We start from the raw sequence: 16,447 nt of genomic DNA, 5'->3' as shown, positions 1-16,447 counted from the left end.
CAGTTTTCCCCCAGAAGCAGATGGCATCCTAGACACGAACAGCTTTCCCGAGATTGTGGATGAAGACTTCACTGCAATCACAAAAATCTTATCTTTTTCCCTCTATTTCCTACTTTCTGCCCCCAAATCTTTTCCCTTTCTTTATAGGAAAATCCATGGGACCATAATCTGGGGCTGGCTTTAGCAAAAGCTAATGCTCTAGCAAGAAACTAGAGTAACTGCTGGGTCTGAGTTAATGTCAAAATCAGGAAACGATTCCATTAATGGAATGCCAGAGATTCCATTAATCTCTCCACGTTCCCAATGAGTCACCCCGAAACCCCAGACCCCAAAGGAAGAGTAGAATGCTAACCTTTTTTTTTTTTTTTTTTGAGACAGAGTTTCACTCTGTCTCCCAGGCTGGAGTGCAGTGGTACGATCTGGGCTCACTGCAACCTCCGCCTCCCGGGTTTAAGAGATTCTCCTGCCTCAGCCTCCCGAGTAGCTGGGATTACAGGCGTGTCCCACCACGCCTGGCTAATTTTTTGTATTTTTTAGTAGAGACGGGGTTTCACCATGTTAACCAGGATGGTCTCAATCTCCTGACGTCATAATCCGCCTGCCTCGGCCTTCCAAAGTGCTGGGATTACAGGCGTGAGCCACCGCGCCCGGCAGCTAACCTTGATATTCTAAACACCACTACTTCCTTCCCTACGCTCACTGGAAGTGGTACCCTGACCTTTTCAATTAATAACTAGTAAGTGCCAATATGGAAAACCTGTCCAGGTAATGCCTATGCAAGGAATACTGCCTACACCTATGCTTTCAGGCGTCACATATTCAGGACCTGGGAACTATCTATGTGGCTCCAAGCGACTGCTTATATAATGTCACTGGGTTGAATCCAGTAGGGTCCCTTCGCCCTGGCTGTGGTTATGCACCCTTACAGCATGCTATAAAGGGACCACATAAAATCAAGTTCCCCACTGGAGCTTGTTTAGGAGCTGTGCAGACTTATGGTGGAACGTAAGGGACCCCTGCTCAAATGCTACCAGGTGGCCCCCACTTTCCAGCTTCAGAGGGTACCTATTAGGTCTGTGGATAATTTGCTTACTCTGTCCTGACTTCAGATCTTGCTCTTTCGCCTGATTCACACTCGCCTTGCAAACAGCTTTCCCTGAAAGGCCCCATAATCAGAGGTCAAAGACTAAAATGAATACCGGCCTTGAGACAGATGATGAGTAAGTTTCCACCGAGCAGATGTTCCAGTGGGGTTCCTGGGACTCACTTTCCATGGCAGTGGGGTGCCAACTGTATGGAAATTAAAGTTAATGCTACATTGAACAACATTTTGTAGCATGGAGATTCACACGGGGAGAAGCCACAGATGGATGAATGGAGGAGGCCATCTGGGTTCAACAAAAACACTTAATGGAACGTCATGCAGCTTTAGACGCCCTTTGCCCAGCTAGAAGCTTGTGTGTGGTGCTGAACAAAACCGAACGCTGTGCTTATCTTTCCCGATTCTACTACTATGGAGAGCTTAAAAAGGCGGTGGTGGCTGCCGCTGCTGTAGGTACTGCCACCAAACACATCAAGGATGTTTCTCAGGGAAAAGGAACACATGATGTGCTTGCAGGAACAGCTAGTGGTCGGTTTGCAGGCATCCTGAATAGTAGACAGCAAGCTCAGCCGCTAAGGTTTTCTAATCTTTATCTTTAGTGGGTATCCCAATCACCATGACTTTTGTTCCCAAGCTAACTAAAAAATCAAAAACTTTAAAATTAAGTGACTTCATAGTGAACTATGTCTTTAATTGCCGTTATACCCTGAACAGGCTATGAGCCACAGAGCTTGAATGCTGTTGAACTATTTTTTATCGTTGCGACTGTGACCTTGGGTTGTTTGATTCCGATCAGTTTGGTTTGTAGAGACTCATATTTAGGAATGCATTCCAGTTTCTTGGTATTATGCCCCTAATAGCCATCCTAAGGTCCTCACTGATGTGTTGTAGTCGTAAATCCACCAGTGCAGTCATCCTTTGTACCTCAAATGGTCTCATTAAGGTTAGAGGAACAAAAACCTGAAGACATAAAGAATCCTCTAACTGATTTAACATTGTAAACTGTGAGTTCCATAATGAGGTCAAATAGTGACAAGGTAGTGTCAGTGTCTGGGATTTTGGTCAGTCTCTCAAAATTAAGGGACTGAGCAAAATGGGGGACATTGTGAAGCTGAATTAAGTCTGGCCTACAGCTGCCTCTGTACACAGTGAATTATAACTTAAAGTGTAAACAACTCATCACCTAACCTAAAAGTATGTTCTTCTAACATGTAGCTGAATTTTAGCCAATCACAGCAGCCAAACCTTCAGTCAATCATCAGCTGAAGGCTGCTAAAACATGTTCAAATAAGACAAATACCAGACTGCAGCCAATCAGGCAATCTGAGTTATTTTCCTTTTTCTGGCTATAAATGTAGCCTACACACACTGTGGGGCTGAGCATTCTGAACTGCTTTTGGTGCTAAGTACTACCCAGTTCATGAATCTTTTTTCTGCTCGAAACCAGAACATAGTTTTTAAACTCTGTTAAAGTTGTCTAAGGTTTTTTTTGTTAACACCTTCAAGCACTGAAGAACAAGGAGTTCATAGAACAAAGGAGAAAAGTCTCTTACCCTTCCAATGACAAAATGAAAAGCTGCCAGCAAAGTTTCAAAGGCTACTCTAAAACCCAAGTCCTTCCTTACAATTTTACATAGGAGCACATAAACCACTTCTTACTGCAGAAAGTGAACCAGCACTTTAAAGAACAGTGATTCTTTACATGGCGCTCAAGGGCACAGCAGCCACTATTCCAAAGATCGCACTCGCTTCTGGACTTCAGAATTTCCCACCCTCCTTGCGGCCTGTTGAACTGTTTTTATCACAGTTCCTCTTCTTGCACTGGTCACAGTGTGGAACTGAGGCATGCTGGGTAAATGTCAAATGAAATGAAGGCACACAATCTCTATTCTCAACTAGACAGCAAATTGAGGTGCACAGCTCCTCTTAAAAAAAAAAAAAATCCCTTTGTGGTTGTTGATTTAGTGGTCCCTAACAGACAACAGGCTCCTCTTTGCCTGTACTAACAATAAATGTCAGTACAGAGCCAGTCCTTACACTGGGCTGATCGCCAAGCACTGGAGAACCATGGAGTGTGCACTGACGAGAAATCCAGAAACTCAGTCCAACTCGCCTTTCACTGGGGAAAAATTGGGCCTGGAAAGGCTGAGTGATGTACCCAAGGCCACCCCGTTGGCTGGTCTGCTATTCCTGTCCTTAGGATCACATAATACAATTTTTTTCCATCTTTTTACCTAGATTCACATAAGGGAAATCCTCTCCCAGAGCCATTTCTTATCTACCCAGAAGGAATTTGCACCCTTTCAACATCCTGGGCCAAGTGGTGGAGTTTCAGTTCACGTGAATCCATGTAAAGTACTATGACATCGAAGACAGCCTCAAAGCCTGGTGGGAGGAGGAACCTACAGCGTTGTCTCCATTGACATATGTATGTCATCTCATTGTCAGTCATGATTCCAGCTATTTTCCTAAGTTCCAAATTTTCTATCACTATCATCTGGGGTTTTGATAACAGCACCTAGAAACAGAGCCTAGAACTCTGGCCTGTTCCTCTCATAAATTAATAAACTGCAGTTCTGAGGTCAACACCTAGCTCCAGTTGACTGTCGTCCCAGGGACACAGGCTCCTTCCTTCCCCTGACTTATGTAAACATGGGCATTGGCACAGTTAGTACAAGAGCAGCAGCTTGTCTCCAGATTAGAGGGAAAAAAACCCAGCCTTCACTTTTTCTGTTTGGTGGGTGAATATGTTATTCTGTAGTCAAAAGAGGCTGGGAGGCCAGGCCTGGGCTCAGGGAAAAGCAGGGAGGTCTTCAGAAAGCTCCTTGCTAGGATTGCCAGGTTCATCCTAGCACTTCGTACTCCCATGGCTGGGAAAGGCATCTCCGAATTGGGAAACCACCTCCCTTTAAAAATAATGGCCCTGGGGCCAGAGAGGCAGAGATTGCACAAGGCCACAAGTCATTTAGGTGGAGCTGGGGCTGTACAATGCAGGACTGGGAACAAAGGCTTGCTGTGTTACCACTCAGAAGCTGCCCACGTGACAAAGGCATGATGTCACCAGGAGGGAACAGTCTAGACTGGGAGAGACCTTGAGGCTCTAGGAGCATTTCTGACACCTACACTGGTTCCTCAGCTATCGGGACCCGCAGCGGAGAACTGAGCCCACTGAGCATCTCACTGTACAGGTAAAAGGGAAAGCTGGATCCACATTCCAGCCTGGAATGAGCTAGACACCCTCTGTCTCACCCACCTCCCTGCTCCGGCTTCACGGCCACCTCACCAGGAAAGCTTCTGCATGGTTCTTAGCCTTGCCCAGGCCCTGCTCTTGAGAGGGAAAGGAGGGCAGAAGAGAAATGCTGCCATGTGGCTCTTGCCCCAGGCCCAGTCTGGCAATGAAGCAGCAGCAGTACAACTGTGGTCTTGACAGGCAGGTGGCGAGCAGGAGAGCTCCAGCCTAGGAGAGAAGCTCCAAGAGCAGTTTCCAGATGTGAACAGTGCCAGGCTCTTCGAAGCTGGGTCCCGCAGGGGCAATGCTGGCTGCCAAGAGGAAAACCTCCCGCTGGTTGTCGACAGCCTGGAGGCCCAGCTCCCGCTGCAGCTCCACCATACTCATGGCCTCGCTGAGGTCCTGGGTGAGACAGAGAAGTCAGAACACAGCTGGCAGCATTTCGTAACACACTCACACCCTTGTCATTCATGAAATACACTGTTCTTAGGCTATCCCTGGGAATATCAGGCCCCAAGTTCCCAGAATTAGCCTCTGGACCCCTTGATCTACCTCAATACTCTCTCCCTCACCCTGGGCTCACCTTTGTACCAACCTCTTTTCATTGCATTACCACAGTCACTGTGGTAAGAAACAGAGCACTTTCTTTTTTTGTTTTGAGACGGAGTTTTGCTTTGTCACCCAGGCTGGACTGCAGTGGCGCGATCTTGGCTCACTGCAACTTCTACCTCCTGTGGTGGAATCCTGAAGCGATTCTCCTGCTTCAGCCTCCCCAGTAGCTGGGACTACAGGCGTGAGCCACCATGCCTGGCTAATTTTTGTATTTTTAGTAGAGACAGGGTTTCGCCATGTTGGCCAGGCTGGTCTCGAACTCCTGACCTTAGGTGATCCACCCGCCTCAGCCTCCCAAAGTGCTGAGATTACAGGCGTGAGCCACCACGCCCAGCCAGAAACAGAGCACTTTCTATGTGTCAAGCGTTGTAGACAGGCCCTTATATACCTAGCTTAATTTTCACAGTCCACACTTAATTGATGAGAAAATTAGCTCAGGGAGCTGAAATCATTGAGCTAAGGTAACAGTGATAAGTGGCAGAGCTAGGTTCCAACTCAGGTTGGTTTGACAACCAAGTTTCTTAAACTCAGTCATGGAGAGATGATACAGTAGGGTCACTCCCAGACAAGACCTCTAGAAACTAGCTGGAGGAAAACAAGAGACCACTACACAGCATGGCTGGCGATGGACACTGTAATTTCAGCCCTGGCCCAAGAATGAAATGATTCTTCCTGGAGCAATTCAGAGACTGCTGGGACCTTAGATGTTGTCTCCTACAGGTTCAAAACTGCTATAAATTAGTTTATAAATAGAATATGATGTGATTCCTGGTCCAAACTGGGGCAGTGTAAGGCTCAGAGCAGGCACTATTAATAGTCATATATGGGGACTGTCTTGGACAGAAAAGGACATACAGTCACCCTATTTAGAAATAATTGTCAAATGTTTCCTAACAGGTTGGGGAATCTGAGGTCAAAGACATACAGCCTCTCTCCACATCAAGTTGGAAATGGGTCCCACAGCTCTCAGAGGCACCTGAGTTTAGGCCACAGGAAATATGATCAGACTCTGTACTCTGGCAGTTTCACCTGATATTGTGACCCAAGGTCTGTGATACTGAGGGTTCCTGGGCCTAAGGCAACTCTCTGGCACCAATGAGAAGTGCAGCATACTGGTTTAGAGGAAGAACTTGGAAGAATATCTGAGTTCAGGTTGGCTTTGCCACATACCAGCTGCAACTCCAGGTATTTAGTGCTAGCAGCAGGGCCCATCACGGGGTTTTTGAAGGGCTGAAGTGAGGTCATGATTGTCAGGTGCTTACCACATGTATGGCACACTGTAAGCACACAATAAATGTTAGCTATTATTATTTAACCTCTTCTACCTCTCATCAGTTACCAGCTTCAGCTCTCTGATCTAGAGCCAGAATTTGCAAGGGAATAACAGAGTGGAAAAGGTACAGCTTTAGAGTTAGACGTTCTCAATTCCACTATTCTTTTTTTTTTTGAGATAGGGTCTCGCTGCGTCACCCAGGCTGGAGTGTGATCACAGCTCACTGCAGCCTCGACCTCCCGGGTTCAAGTGATCTTTCTGCCTCAGCCTCCAAAGTAGCTGGGACTATAGGCAGGCACCACCACATCCAGTTAATTTTTTGCATTTTTTTGTAGAGACAGAGTTTCGCCATGTTGCCCAGGCTGGTCTCAAACTCCTGGAAACAAACGATCCACATTCCTCGGCCTCAAAATGTTGGGGGTAGAGGTTTCAGCCACCACGCCTGGACCAATTCTATTACTCTCAAGATGTACAGCCTTGGAAAGATTACAAAACGTCTCTCATCTATAAAATGGAATAGCATTCTATACTTTATAGGCTGAACAGAAGCATAAGAAGAAATGTTATTCAAAACCGTACCGGAGGCCAGACACAGTGGCTCACGCCTATAATTCCAGCACTTTGGGAAGCTGAGGTGGGCGCATCACTTGAGGTCAGGAGTTCAAGACCAGCCTGGCCAACATGGCAAAACTCTGCCTCTACTAAAAATACAAAAGTTGGCTGGGTGTGGTGGCACATGTCTGTAATCCCAGCTACTCAGAATGCTGAGGCACAAGAATTGCTTGAACCCGGGAGGTGGAGGTTGCAGTGAGCCGAGATCACACCACTGCATTCCAGCCTGGGCAACAGAACAAGACTCTGCCTCAAAACAAAAACAAAAACAAAAACAAAACACCATGCCTGGCATGTAGGAGGCACTTAATAATTATTTTTCTCATCTCTCCAGGGTGCGAGATGATAGGGAGGCAAAGAGGAAGACAGACAGAAGCAGGGATCAGGACAGGGCACAGGTAGAAGAGGTAGGGGCAGCATCTCAGCCAACCTCTCTAGGCCATGGGCCCAGGCAGCGCTCCTTGCCCCTGCCCAAGCATCTCTAAGTGGACATCCCCTGGACTGAGCTGCCCTCCCACAGCCCTCACCTGCTTGTTGGCCACCACCACGACAGGCAGGTCAGGGTCCTTGTCCAGCAGCTTGTGCAGCTCCTGTCGGGCCCAGGGCAGTCGCAGTCGGTCAGCTGAGTCCACCACAAACACCAGCACATCCACCTCATTCACAAACTCCTTCCAGTAGAAGCGCAGGTTCTGGCTGCCACCAACTGAGGAGAGGCCAGGGGCCAGCTCAGAGCGTCCAGGGCCCTGGCTCACTGCCCACAGCTCCCACCCCACCCTACTCCTAGCTTGGTGAGCTTCCACCGGCCAGGGGCAAGGGAAAGATGGCAGTTTCGGCAGCTACTCACACGGGATTCAGCTCTACCTCTGACAGGTGGGTCTCCTGGAGCAAGTCCCTAGCTTTAAACACCAGTCTCCTCCCTGAACTTTCCTAACAGGGTGCAGTAAAACCCACAGGTACCATGTGCAATGTACCTTTCACAGGACTGACACATAGGTGCTCAGTAAATGGGACTCTTCAGCCCTCCCCCCTGGGCTATCTTGCTTTGCCTCTTGCTAATTCTTAGATTTCTCCGACAGGTTCGAAACTGTCAGTGATGGCTGTGATAGGAGCCAGGAGTCCTATTGTCTAGAAAACTCAGGACCCCCTGCCCTGCCTATATACAATCATTCTCCATTCAGTTTCCCCATCCCCTTCTTTTCCCTCGGAAATGTCATACTCCATCCTACGAACACATGGTTGCCAACACAGTCCCCCAGCCTGGGTCACCTTTCTGTTCCTCTGTGCTCCTCTGCACTAGTCCCATTGGTCACCCCGCACCCTAGTGTTTCTGGCTATGCTTCTGACACTTGTGGATTCTAAGCTGTGAGAGTCAGAGACACTTACCTCTGGATCCCCACAAAGCCCTCAGCACAATGCCCGGCACATAGCAGGCACTCAACAAGTATTTACTGAGTGCTTGCTAGGTGCCAAGCACTGATCTGGGTGCTGGGGATACAGAGGTGAGCAAGGCAGGCAGGGGCCCTGCACCAAGGAGCTCCCTCCCTAACTGGGAAGCACATGGCAGTGACATCAACACATTTCAGAAAGGAAAGAAATAAAACAGAAAAAAGGGAAAGTGGCTGAGGTGGAACAGGGGTTGGCCCTGGATTGGGTGGTCTGGGTAGGTCTCATCAAGGAAGTGGCATGTGAGCTGAGTGTGGGATGGTGAGGAGCCAGCCACGGGAAGAGGCAGAGGAAAGCATTCCAGACAGAGGGGAGAGCAAGCTGGAAGTGTCTGCAAAACAGAAAGAAGGCTGGGGTGCTGAGGCACTGCAAGAAGGAGAAACATGGCTGTGAGGCTAGCTGGGACGGGCCACATAGGGCCAAAGACACAGTGAGGGGGTAGGGAGATGCAAGAGTGACATGACCTGACATGGGCTTTCTGCAGCTGACACTAGGGACAGAAGGGGAAGCAGGAAGACCAAAGAGGAGGCTGTGGTGCTGAGAGGAAAGATGATACTAGATTGGGCCACACAGGCAATGGTGGAGGAGGGTGTGCCACTGCTCACTGCACTCCAGCCTGGGCAACAGAGACCCGGTCTCAAAAAAAAAAAAAGACTAGAAAGGTCGGGCGCATTGGCTCACGCCTGCAGTCCCAGCACTTTGGGAGGTCGAAGGGGGCGGATCACTTAAGGTCAGGAGTTCAAGACTAGCCTGACTAATATGGTGAAACCCCGTCTCCTCTAAAAATACAAAAATTAGCCGGGCGTGGTGGCGGGCGCCTGTAATCCCAGCTGCTCGGGAGGCTGAGGCTGGAGAATCGCTTGAATCCGGGAGGCAGAAGTTGCAGTGAGCCGAGACTGCACCATTGCCCTCCAGCCTGGGTGTCACAGTGAGACTCCATCTCAAAAAAAAAAAAAAAAAGAACACTTGAAAGGTGGGTGACCTTGGATTCATGATACTACTGCTGGAACTCATTTTTCTCTGGAGATAATTAGGGTAGTGACTGATTCTAGTTTTATGCAATTGTTTAGGGGATTTTTCTTAAGCAATGCCTGTCAAGTGCTTGGCATATGAACCCTTAGCTGTTAGTATCTGTGTTAGGCCTGTCGACTTTGGTAGGGGTGATGGGGCAGGCGGTGCAGCTGGAGAGGCCCCATCACGAAGGGCCCTAAATGTCAGAGCACAAAGCGTGGACTGAATCCTGTGCCCCAGAGAGGGGTGGGAAGGATTCGTACACGGGAATGTGCTGCTTAGACATGCATTTTGGAAGCCCCCTTCCCTGCGAGAATCCAGGACAGGTCCAGTAGAGGAGACGGGGAGATGGGGTAGGGTGTCCGCTCACTTTCCAGCAGGTCCACCTCAAAGTCCTTGGTGGGCAGACGCACGGAGTTGAAGCCCCAGGTGGGGATGTGGCCTTCCAGCGGTGGCTTCCCCGACAGCACGCGCAGGAACGTGCTCTTGCCCGCGCCATCCAGCCCCAACACCAGCACCTCGCGCTGTTCCAGCTCCTCCAGCGCCGGCTCCTCGTCCTCCTCGTCCTCGGGCTGCGGGGAAGCGGAGGTAAGGCTGCGGCTGGCGGCCTCCCGGTGGACCTTTCCCGAGGGAAGACCAAGGCACCAGAGGGCTCAGGCCCGCCCTCCACCCGTCCTGGGACAGGCAGGCATGGTCTGGATGAGTGGGACGAACGCTGCCTTTGGAGTCCTGAGTTCCAAACGCTTGGCGAACTCCTCACGCTCGCGCGCCCTGCTTCCTCCACCGGACTCGGAGTCCCAGCCGCAGACGGGAGGGGACGGGGTTTCTCCCGACATCTCCCGGGGCGGGGCGCACTGCGCAGGCGCCGGAGGGGCGCTAGCCGACCCAGCTGGTGCCCAGGATACTCCCGAGCCGCGCCCTCCAAACTCCGGCCCACGCTGGAACGCCCGAGCCCCGCGGCGTGCAGCGACGGCGCGGCTCTACGGCGCCGTATACACCCAAACACGCCCACCCGTTCCTCGGTTCCCGGGCTCTGACCGGCCACCCGCGCGGGGCCTCCGCTGCGGCTGCCAAGCCCTCGACCCCCCGAGCTCCCGGCGCCAGCAGGGCCGTGGTCACACCCCTTGGCCACATGCGCGGAGTCGCAGCCCCAGCTTGCCCGCCCTTTCGCGAACCTAGGCCCGGCACTCACATCCCACTCGTCCCACTCGGGGAGGCGGGCGGCTTCCGCGCCCCACCAGGCCTCGCCGCGGTCCCAGCGCCGCTCCCGGCCGCGGCCGAAGTAGGTCTTCCAGAGGATGAAGAGCACCGAGCCCAGAACCGCCGCGGCGCCGCCCAGCGCCAGCACCAAGGGGCCCAGCGGCCGCGGCGCCATCGGGCTGGGCGAGGGGCCCAAGTACGGGCTGCACAGGCCGAGCCCGCTCGCCCGCCGAAGATGGCCCCGCTGCGACTGCCGCGGCCGCGCCCACCCACCCAGCCCCAGTCCGGCACTACAAGCCCCACAATGCACCGCCGCTGTCACGGCTGGCCGCCCGGGACCCGGCGGCGCGGGTTGGGGGCGCTGGCAGGCAGGGACCTCCGCTCCCCCTGCCAGGTGCGGGGGGGATGAGAGGCTGTGCCTGGGGAGGACGGGAGACGGCGGTGCTTGCTGGCAACCACCAGGGGTTAGCTCATGGCTTTTCTCGGTTACCCCTTACAACGATACCACGCAAAAGGGAAAACCGAGGCCCAGGAGTTAAGTAACCCGCCCAAAGCCGCATCGTAGTGCTTCCGTGTGGCCTGCGTTCAAACCCAAGCGATCTGTCTCCTGGTCATCCCTCAAGACCTCGGGGAGGAAATTGAAGCAAGACCCCGGAGATCACACCGCTATGGGGTGGCAGAGGCAGGAATAGTGAAGGGGTGGCCTGCCCCTCCACACCTGTGGATGTTTCTCATTAGGTGGAACGAGAGACTTGAGAAAAGAAATAAGACACAGAGACAAAGTATAGAGAAAGAAAAGCGGGGCCCCAGGGGACCGGCGCTCAGTTTACAGAGGACCCAGGCTGGCACTGGTCTCTGAGTTCCCTTAGTATTTATAGATAATTATCTTTACCATCTTAAAGATAAGGGAGTGGCAGGACAATAGGATCGTTTTTAGGGAGGAAATCAGCAGTAAGACATAAGAACAGGGATCTCTGTGACATGAATAAGTTTAAAGGAAAATCCTGTGCCTTGAGATAAACCTTTTAGCGGCATTGTTTCATCCTATCACATGGGGATAAACCTTGGACAATACCTAGCTTTTCTAGGAAGAAAGACACACCCTGCACGCCCCAAATCCATTAAACCTTGAGTTACCACAGCACATGTCTCTTGCAAGGACAAGGTTGAGGGTAGGGTCACAGATTAACAGCATCTCAAATACAGAACAAAATGGAGTCTCTTATGTCTACTTCTTTCTATATAGACACAGTAACAGGCTGATCTCTTTTTTTTCCCCACAAATAGAACCCAGGTCCCTGGCTCCCCACCACCTCTAGCCTTCTTTCGCTGCCTCCCGGACCCAGCTGTCTTGGGGTCCTGGTGAGGCTGAATTAAGCAGTGTCAGAAGTTCAGAATGTTTAGAGCTGACTGCCTTGTTCTAGGTCCCCCCAGTGGCTGCCAAGGCTTCTACGTGGGTAGCACGAGGAGGAAGAACAGGAGAAACGACCTGAGTACAGCAGTTGGGTTATTTTGGCTCTCAGAAGGGGTGACACCATGTAGGGTACATGGGTGGAGAGACCGCCTGTGGCTCTCAGGGCCCAGCAGGGTTACCTCTTTTCCTTTATATTGTCTCAACTTTTCACCTTTTAGTTCCTGATTCCTCTGTACCCCTGGCTCTGGGTCCCAGCCCCTATTCCTTCTGATTTGAACCCCTTTCCCTTTGGCTACATATGTATGCTCCTCTCCTCCCAGGTAGTGATGTTTGAGCTACATCCGTATTTCTGTATTAACACTTTTGGAGGACTATGGATGTAGTTTATTTGGGAAGTGATGTCTGGAAGCAGCAGAGTAGGACAGGGAAGAAGGAAAGGAGGCCAATGTCAGGGTACAGCGTCAAGGACTCTGCTGTGGACCCTCTGGGCCGAATCCCATTGAGGCCTCTTAGGGCACTAAATGCCTCTGGGAAGGAAGAGAGGATGGAACAATTACTCACTGGCTGCAGTTTCCCAACGGTTAATGGTTGCCCCTGGGGTGCGTACTGACACTGCTTTCAGAATGTGGTTTTATTGTAAGCCACTCCATGCCATTTTGCCCCCTACCCCTTCTCACTCCTTACCCCCACCCCACCTCCTGGTGTTTTCTAGCATCCCACACACATATACTCAGATTTCTCCCACTTCAGAAAGCTGGCTTCTCTGGTTATTACCTCTTGTTCTTGTCCATTTCAGCCCCACGCCTGAATAATGTGCACTTCCTATGCCTTGCCCCATGCACCCAGTGAAACTGTTTTCACCTGTGTCTCCAACAAATCCCTTGTTGGAAAATCCATTGGGAATACCTTTAGCCCTTATCTTGCTGGAACTATTTAACATTGCTAAACATTGGAACCTAACAGAATAATAAATACCGCTTATCTCCAGGGATAGAACCAACTGAGAAGATGCAGGAGGCAGCCAAACGGAGAGAACAATGCCGCCTGCTGACTCTACAGAGCCAGGCCCCAGCCCAGGAAGCAGGGAGCATCCTCACCTACTCTCTGCCGATGGGCAGGGCTGGGAGGGCAGCTCAGAAGCAGCCAGTTTGAGCATGCCTCCTGCCTTCTAAAATCCCCATCCAAATAAAACAGGCCTCTGGGGGACAGTGAGTGAGGGTTGAGGAGAGAGCCCAAGAGTATGACTCCAGGGCTGGGGTTCAAACTGGTTCAGGACTTAGTGTGTTATGAAATTAATTTAGGGGTTGCTACTACAACTTTAAATTAGAAAATGAAATAGAAGGCCGGGCATGGTGGCTCACGCCTGTAATCCCAGTACTTTGGGAGTCTGAGCTGGGTGGATTGCTTGAGGCCAGGAGTTTGAAACCAGTCTGGCCAACATAGTGAAACCTCATCTCTACTAAAAATACAAAAATTGGCTGAGCGTGGTGGCACACGCCTGTAATCCCAGCTATTCAGGAGGCTGAGGCACAGTAATCTCTTAAACCTGAGAGGCAGAGGTTGCAGTGAGCCAAGATCATGCTACTGCACTCCAGCCTGGGCAACAGAGTGAGACTCTGTCTCAAAAAAAAAAAAAAAAAAAAAGCTGGGTGAGGTGGCTCACGCCTATAATCCCAGCACTTTGGGAGGCCGAGACAGGTGGATCACTTGAGGTCGGGAGTTCGAGACCGTCCTGACCAACATGATGACACCCCGTCTATACTAAAAATACAAAATTAGCTGGGCGTGGTGGTGTGTGCCTTTAGTCCCAGCTACTTGGGAGGCTAAAGCAGAAGAATCACTTGAACCCGGGAGACGGAGGTTGCAGTGAACTGAGATTGTGCCATTGCACTCCAGCCTGGGCAACAAGAGTGAAACTCCGTCTCAAAAAAAAAAAAATTAGCTGGGTGTGGTGGTGGGCAACTGTGGTCCCAGCCACTTGGGAGGCTGAGGCAGGAGAATCACTTGAACCTGGGAGGTGGAGGTTGCAGTGAGCTGAGATCAGGCCACTGCACTCCAGCCTGGGCAACAGAGTGAGACTATGTCTCAAAAAAAAAAAAAAAAAAGGAATAGAATGGAAAACACCAGAATCCAGAATTTTATGAATTTTGTGAATGTGTATTTGTACTGAGCACCATGTAAAAAGTATTTCTTTCTTTGGGATGTGATAATAAAAAATACTTTGAAAGTCCCTGTTCTGGCTGGGCGCGGTGGCTCAAGCCTGTAATCCCAGCACTTTGGGAGGCCGAGACGGGCGGATCACGAGGTCAGGAGATCGAGACCATCCTGGCTAACCCAGTGAAACCCCGTCTCTACTAAGAAATACAAAAAACTAGCCGGGCGAGGTGGCGGGCTCCTGTAGTCCCAGCTCCTCTGGAGGCTGAGGCAGGAGAATGGTGTAAACCCGGGAGGCGGAGCTTGCAGTGAGCTGAGATCTGGCCACTGCACTCCAGCCTGGGCAACCGAGCCAGACTCCGTCTCAAAAAAAAAAGAAAGTCCCTGTTCTAGTGTAAATAAGTACCTCTATGAGGAAATGAGTCAGGGAAAGTGTGCAGGTCCCCCGCCCCCTCCTCCCCAAACACACACACCCTGGTCAGTCCTTTTGCTTGGAACTTGTTTTCACCACCTGTATACCTGGGGAGCTTCTAGATGGCTTTCAACTCCTGGTGGAGCCAGGAGCTCAGCCTTGAGGGATCAGCTCACTGGCAAGACAGGAGCCCAAGGCCTCCAAAGAGAAAAAGTTAGCACCAATTAATGTATTCAGCACTTTGCTGTCAGATAATTAAAAAGCAAGCCAGGTGTGTGGTGGCATGGGCCTGTAGTCACAGCTACTCAGGAAGCTGAGCGGGGAGGATTGCTTGAGCCTGGGAGTTTGAGACTGGCCTGGGCAACGTGAGACCCTGTCCCTTAAAGAAAAACCAGGCTAACATAACTTATGCCTGTAGTGCCCCTGATTTCGGAGGTTGAGGTGAGAAGATTGCTTGAAGCCAGGAGTTTGAGACCAGCTTGGTCAACGTAATCAAACGCCGTCTCTATTAAAAATAAAAAAATTAGCTGGGTGTGGTGGCGCGTACCTGTAATTCCAGCTACTGGGGAGGTTGAGGCAGGAGGATTACGCACAGGCGTTAGAGGCTGCAGTGAGCTGTTTTCGTGCCACTGCACTCCAGCCTGGGTGACAGAATGAGATCCTGTCTCAAAAAAAAAAAAAAAAAGAGAGAGAGAGAAACAATCCTCACAGGGATTTAATCTTAGCACTCCTGTAGATTTTATGTCATTTCAAAGAAAAGCACCTTGATCTCTTAAGAAATGAAGGCTCCTCAAGGTCTAATTTGAAGACCCTGAGGTCTGATTTGGCCTTGCGTCACCTTTCCTGCCTCCTGAGTGAGTCATCGTCTTCTTAGGTCTTTCAGAGGGAGTCTTGCCACCCTGTCTCTCTTTCCCTCTACCTTTTCCTTTCCTTTTCTTTTTGGTTTTTTTTTTTTTTTTTGAGATGGAGTTTGTCTCCCAGGCTGGAGCGCAGTGGCACAATCTCAGCTCACTGCAACCTCCGCCTCCCAGGTTCAAGCGATTCTCCTACCTCAGCCTCTTGAGTAGTTGCTATTAACAGGACCCCACCACCACACCCAGTTAATTTTTGTATTTTTAGTAGAGACACGGTTTCGTTACGTTGGCCAGGCTGGCATTGAATTCTTGTCCTCAGGTGATCCACCCGCCTCAGCTTCCCAAAGTGCTGGGATTACAGGCGTGAGCTACCACGCCTGGCCAGGAGGGGCCATTCTTAAGTCTTGTGATTCAGTTGTGACTTAATCCTCCCTACAGGAAGCCTACAAAATCAAACCATTTAGCAAAATAGTTTACTTGAAGAAGAAGGCTTGCATGGGAATCTAGGCATTAAAAGAATTAGCTCCTCCTTGGTCCGGGCGTGGTGGCTCACGCCTGTAATCCCAGTACTTTGGGAGGCTGAGGCGGAAAGATCACCTGAGGTCAGGAGTTCAAGAATAGCCTGGCTAACATGGTGAAACCCCGTCTCTACAAAAATTAGCCAGGTGTGGTGACACCTGCCTGTAATCCGAGCCACTCAGGAGGCTAAGGCAGGAACCTGGGAGGCGGAGGCTACAGTGAGCTGAGATTGCGCCACTGTACTCCAGCCTGGGTGACAGAGCAAGACTCCATCTCAAAAAAAAAAAAAAATAGCTTCTCCTCAAAAATACACCCACTAAGAGGGGAAAAACCCACAAAATTGCTAAGATTAAAAGTTTGGCCAGTGTGGTGGCTCACGCCTGTAATCCCAGCACTTTGGGAGGCCGAGGCAGTCGGATCACGAGGTCAGGAGATCGAGACCATCCTGGCTAACATGGTGAAACCCCATCTCTACTGAAAATCCAAAAAATTAGCCGGGCATGGTGGCAGGCGCCTGTAGTCCCAGCTACTCGGGAGGCTGAGGCAGGAGAATCGCTTGAAACTGGGAGGCAGAGGTTACTGTGAGCCGAGATTGTGCCACTGCATTCCAGC

The 16,447-nt window shown here is 50.7% G+C and overlaps 1 protein-coding gene and 1 non-coding gene across 3 annotated transcripts; both read right to left on the bottom strand.

The window, feature by feature from the left end:
- Positions 1-1,768: 1,768 nt before the first annotated feature.
- Positions 1,769-10,734, bottom strand: ARL10 (ADP ribosylation factor like GTPase 10). 2 transcript variants are annotated; one of them, NM_001266393.1, is given in 4 exon segments: positions 3,032-4,733; positions 7,356-7,531; positions 9,653-9,854; positions 10,475-10,722. In NM_001266393.1, coding segments are annotated over 4 exon segments (735 nt in total). In that variant the 5' UTR covers positions 10,658-10,722; the 3' UTR covers positions 3,032-4,559.
- On the bottom strand, positions 8,211-8,319 carry MIR1271 (microRNA mir-1271). Its single transcript, NR_128281.1, has one exon. It is a non-coding gene; the product is annotated as a microRNA mir-1271 (primary transcript).
- Positions 10,735-16,447: the final 5,713 nt, after the last annotated feature.

The sequence above is a fragment of the Macaca mulatta genome, chromosome 6 (assembly GCF_049350105.2).
Source record: "Macaca mulatta isolate MMU2019108-1 chromosome 6, T2T-MMU8v2.0, whole genome shotgun sequence".
Lineage (NCBI taxonomy): Eukaryota > Metazoa > Chordata > Mammalia > Primates > Cercopithecidae > Macaca > Macaca mulatta.
Note: the sequence above shows the minus strand (reverse complement) of the source record. Positions and strands in the feature narration are given on the sequence as shown.